This window comes from Acanthisitta chloris, unplaced genomic scaffold (genome assembly GCF_000695815.1).
Source record: "Acanthisitta chloris isolate BGI_N310 unplaced genomic scaffold, ASM69581v1 scaffold25740, whole genome shotgun sequence".
Taxonomy (NCBI): domain Eukaryota; kingdom Metazoa; phylum Chordata; class Aves; order Passeriformes; family Acanthisittidae; genus Acanthisitta; species Acanthisitta chloris.
Window position 1 is genome coordinate 1 of NW_008652574.1, and position 5,179 is coordinate 5,179.

At 54.1% G+C, this 5,179-nt stretch overlaps 1 protein-coding gene across 1 annotated transcript; it reads right to left on the reverse strand.

Moving 5' to 3' along the window:
- Positions 1–2,627: 2,627 nt before the first annotated feature.
- On the reverse strand, positions 2,628–4,649 carry BET1L (Bet1 golgi vesicular membrane trafficking protein-like; the record flags this gene model as incomplete). Its single annotated transcript, XM_009077843.1, has 3 exons — positions 2,628–2,795; positions 3,671–3,727; positions 4,558–4,649. Coding segments are annotated over 3 exons (317 nt in total), but the record flags the coding sequence as incomplete, so codon positions are not given.
- Between the last annotated feature and the right edge of the window lie 530 nt (positions 4,650–5,179).

The following is a 5,179-nucleotide window of genomic DNA, read 5'->3' on the forward strand; positions in this document are numbered from 1 at the left end:
GCGGGGCCTGCTGCGGCCGGGAGCGGCACGGGGCTGCTGCGACCCGCGGTAGGGAGCCCCGTGAGCACAAGGACCTGCACAGCATCATAGTGTGCTGAGGGGTTGGGATGGAGCTTAGAGATGATCCAGCCCCAACCTCCTGCCCTGGGCAGGGACACCTCCCACCAGAGCAGGCAGCTCAAGGCTTTATCCAACCTGGCTGTGAACACTGCCAGGGCTGGGGCAGCCACAGCCTCCCTGGGCAACCTGTGCCAGTGTCTCACCACCCTCGCAGGAAAAAACTTCCTAACACTTAATCTAAATTTCCATCTATCAATTTATCCCCATTATTCCTTGCCCTGTCACTGCAGCTCCTAACCAAGAGTCCCTCTGCAGCTTCCCTGGAGCCCTTCAGATCCAGGAAGGCTGCTATGAGGTCTCCACACAACCTTCTCTTCTCCAAAAGAGGCCTCCATGGGGACAGAGACATGGGACAGCAGTCCCTGCAGGGTAAGCAGCCAGTGGCACCCCCACCCTGGCGTGGGGACAAGGAGCCCTATGGGGATGGAGACCAAAGGTTAGGTAAACCTATGATTCACGAAATAACTTTGACTGAGGAGCAGTAACTTGTAAGTTGTAGCTGATATCAGTGATACCTTTAACCAAGTTATAGCTAAATCCTGCTGAGGTCTGTCTGCTACTGTTGTAAAAGCTAAGCTCTTAGGAACTTCTAATGTCTGCACAAGTGAAGATACATTGCAACTCTCAGTGTCTCTGCAACGTGAAGGAGCTAAGTGCACGGCTGGAAGGGACTGGTAAGATACTCCACTGAGGAATTTTGGCGTCAACACCAGTTAGAACCTGCCCTAAGGTGTGGAAAGGTGCCACATGTCATCCAGCACACAACTGATGAAGACTATGGAACGACCAGTGGGGGCTGCAGAGGATCTTCAACCAGCACCACCAAAATGAACTGCATAGGTCAGAGGAGGGCAAGGATAGTATAATGATTGCTAGGAACCCATTAACATATATGCATGAGTTCCTGAAAATCTAATGAATATGCATGATTTGTGGCAACAAAGACTGTCCCTCTGGCACCAGGGGGTGGTGTTAGGAGAAGGATCCCCATGCACCCCACATTAAAGGAATGCTTAACAGGATCATGTGTTGGGTTGATTCCTTTGAATCAAGACATGGAAGAAGACACTGGACCCCAGGGATGAGTGGCTGGTGGCACCCCCACCTCTGCCCTGTGCTCCCCACTGTCCCTCCTCACTGCTGTCCATCTGTCCTCAAGTCTCCCCAGTGCCCCCAGGAGCCCCCAGTGTCCCTGTAAGTCCCTCAGTGTCCCTGTCCTCATTTCCCCAAGACACTTGGTGTGTTCCAGGGCTGTGGGACCCTCCCAGGCCACTCAAGGGTCCCTGTCCAGCCCCGGGATGGCTCTGGGTGGGTACCACCAGGTGTTTGGCCTTGGCATTGAGACCGGCACAAGGGAACCAATGTTTGGGGAAAACATTCCAAAATCAGCTTTATTTACAGCAGGAAGAGTCCAGAGCTGCCACGTGGCACCAGAGGAGCAGGAAGGACCAGGGGGAGTCCTTATTGCCTACTTGCCCCTTGCCTTCCCTGCATGTTATTCCCAAATGTGGGAAAAGGACACCTAATGCAGTTGATGGGGTGTTCTGTGGGCAGTGTGGTGCAGGGACAACATTCCCTTCATAGCTGTATACCCAAGAACAAAGAAATTCCCCGTGGGAATGGAGGGAAGGCAAAGGGAACACCCAGCCATCCATGAAGAAAAGTTTGCTGGAGAGGAGAGGCTGGATCAGAGGAACAGGAATGGCTGAGATCTGGTTGTAACAGGGAGAGGGAAGGAATCAAGCACTTTCCAAAAGGAAGCCAGGCCAGGGGAGCAGCTGGCACAGAAGCAGCCAGGGGAGACCTGGCAGCTCTTCCCAGGGCTTGAGGGGACAGGGACACACAGGAGGTTAGTTGCAGAGAAATTCCCATCTCTTTCCACACGTGTGCAAATCCATGTGGCTGTGGGTGTGGCTCTCCCTCCCCACAGGGCCCAACTCAAGGATAATCAAGATGACCAAGCCAACATTTAGTGAAAGTCCTGCCCCTCTGCAGCTCCTCCCTGCCACAGCCTGAGAGTATCCAGGCCCCGATCCACTGATAATTCCATCCCAAAGCAGCACAGAATCCTGTCAGCCCAGGATATGGTCTGCAGAGCCAAATGTGAATTATACATTGGTACTCCCAAATCCCACAGATCAACACCCTAAATCCCACAGCTCCCAGAGGTTGGCTGGGCTGTTAACCCACTGAGTATCCACAAATCCCTGGAGGCAGCAGGCACAGCTCAGCAGTTCCCAGTCTCCAAGGGATGTGACATGGAAGTGGCCCTCAGAAACAGCCCATGTGGACCAGGCAGGAGATCACGACCTCAAATCCATGTTAGACACGAAGATCCCTTTGGAGCTTGTTTTGGAAGAGCTGCCTGGGCCCAGCTGGAATGATGATGAGGAGCCAGTGGGAGGAAGAGTCACTTGGAAGGTGGAGGCCTGGCTGCAGCCTCCCCCCAGAAAGGCGTTGCTGCTAGGCGTGTGGTCCGTGTGGCACCTGTGACTCGTGCCCAGGATTCAGGTCCCTGCCCTGGCCACCAGGTAGTAGAGGATGAAAAAGAGAAGGACAAGGGCCACGGACACAGCGCAGAGCAGGCGACGATTGTCCCGGCCGGAGCGCGCCAGGGAGGAGAAACGCTTCGTGCTGCCCGTCAGCAGCCCCGTCACACTCAGGAAGTCAGAGTCCTGCAGGGCAAGGAATGAAGTTGGACACTCTGGAATATTGCCCAGGGTCGTGGTGGTGGAGTCACCACCCCTGGAGGTGTTTGAGAGGTGTCTGGGTCTGGCACTGGAGACATGGTTTAGGGGTTACAGCAGTGGCAGGTTAACAGTTGACTTGATGGTCTTAAAGGTCTCTTCCAATCTTGGTGGTTCTACAATTGTAGAACCATGGAATATCCTGAGCTGGAGGGACCCACAACTCCTGCCCTGCACAGGACACCCCAACAATCCCACCATGTGTCTGAGAGCACCGTCCAAACACTCTTTGAGCTCTGGTGCCATGATCACTGCCCTGGAGAGCTGTTCCAGTGCCCAACCACCCTCTGGGAGAATAACTTTTCCTGATATCCCGCTTAAACCTCCTCTGGCACAGCTCCAGCCGTTTCCTCGGGTCCTGGGATCAAGCCTATCCTACTGCACCACAGATGCAGGCATCCCTGAGCAATCTCTCACTTCCTGGATAAAAACACTTGCACAGGATCTGCACAACAGCTGCCCATCTTCCTCAGTGTCCTCTCCAGTACCCAGCACCAGCTCTCCAGCACCAGCTCTCCAGCATCCAGCACCCAGTACCATCTCCCCAGCACCCAGCACTGTCTCCCCAGCACCCAGTACCAGCTTCCCAGCATCCAGCATCAGCTCCCCAGCACCAGCTCCCCAAGTATGTGACCTTTACGTGTCAGTAACTCCACTGGGAATAGGTTTAGTTCCATTCCTGGCATCAGAGACCACAGGGATCTACCTCTGGACGCTCCCTGGAGCTGCCACTCTGCTCTCCCAGCCCAGGCAGCTGTTGGGAGCAGCACAGGAAACCTCAGGTCCTGTTCCCAGGCCCTTACCATGCTGTCCAGGTAGTGATTCTGCTCCTCAGCATCCTTGTCGATATCCAGAGCCAGCTGCAGGCCAAGGGAACAAATGGGCAGTGATGAGCTTTGAAAGTACAGAGAACCTGCCTGAGACTGTCAGCTACAGGACAGGGAAGTTTAAACCCTGTGACGCAACAGGACTTCAGAGTCTGCCATTCTACACAACTTCTTTAATGGTTTAGATTGAAGTTTTTATAATAATTGAGAACTCAGTGCTTTAAATCCGAGTATCTGATGTTAGTAGGAGCAAACCAGCTTTAAGAACACTTGCAGAGAAACACAGGCATGTCCAAAACTAATCTTTTAACTGTGACTCTGTCCTCAAGGAGGTGAGCTTAGCAATGCCCCACTGCTCAGCTTCTATGTGCCTTCCTGTGCCTAAAACTCCTCCCTGAACACTGTGAAACCCACACCATTCCTATTAGGTGATGTCCTAAACCTCAAATGGAAAAGTGGGAATTCCTAAAGGTGTCCCTGGCAATGGACAGTGAAATGGATATTGAAAGGGACAATGAAATGAACAATGGAAATTAAACCAGTGCATCACCAACTAAGAGCTGTTAAAGCACAGGAAGTCTCTGTAGATCACAGGTGAGAGGGTGGTGAGGCACTGGCAGAGGTTTCCCAGAGAAACTGTGGCTGCCTCATCCCTGGAAGTGTTCCAGGCCAGGTTGGAGCAACCTGGGCTAGTGGAAGGTCCCCATGCCCTGCCCTGCCCTCCTGCAGGGGGTTGGACTGAATGAGCCTTAAGGTTCCTCCCAACCCAAACCATTCCATGATTCCATGATCCCCCACAAGACCTTGCAGGACCCCCAGTAACCCCCCAGGTCCTTCCCTACGCTGTGCCCTCGACCACTCACCGACTTCAGCCTGGTGACCTTGCTGGCCAGGCTGTCTGCCATCCGCTTGTTCTCCACATCCAGCAGGTCCTCCATGGCTCCTGGACCCTGACCTGGAGGAGAACAACCAGGAGAACATGTTCTACCTGCCCTGGCACAGCACCGATGTGTGGCTCACCAACGTGGCAGCCCCACAGGCGTCTGGCTGTCACAGCACCTCCTCGCAGGGGCTGTGCCACGGAACCCTCCTGAACTGTTCTTGGCCAAAACACCCCAAACTTTCCCTAAACACGCTGGCTCAGGAGCCCTGACTAGTACCCTGAATTGCTATCATGGCCCAGCAGCAGCAGCAGCTCAAGGGCTTTTTGCCAGTGACATTCGGGTACAGGATTTGGGTGAAACTGAGCAAATCTGGGAGCCTTTGCTCCTCGGCTGTGTTGGGGTCTCATGGTATTGCCCCACTGTGGGACAGTTAGGGGTTCAGGGGTGGAAGTTAGGGGCTTGGGGAGGTAGCTAAGGGTTCCAGGGGGGCGGTTAGGGGTTTGGGGAGGCAGTTAAGCATTCAGTTAAGCAGGGGGGGATAGGGGTTCAGATAGGCAGTTAGGGGTTCAGATGAGCAGTTAGGGGTTTGCGGGGAGGGGGG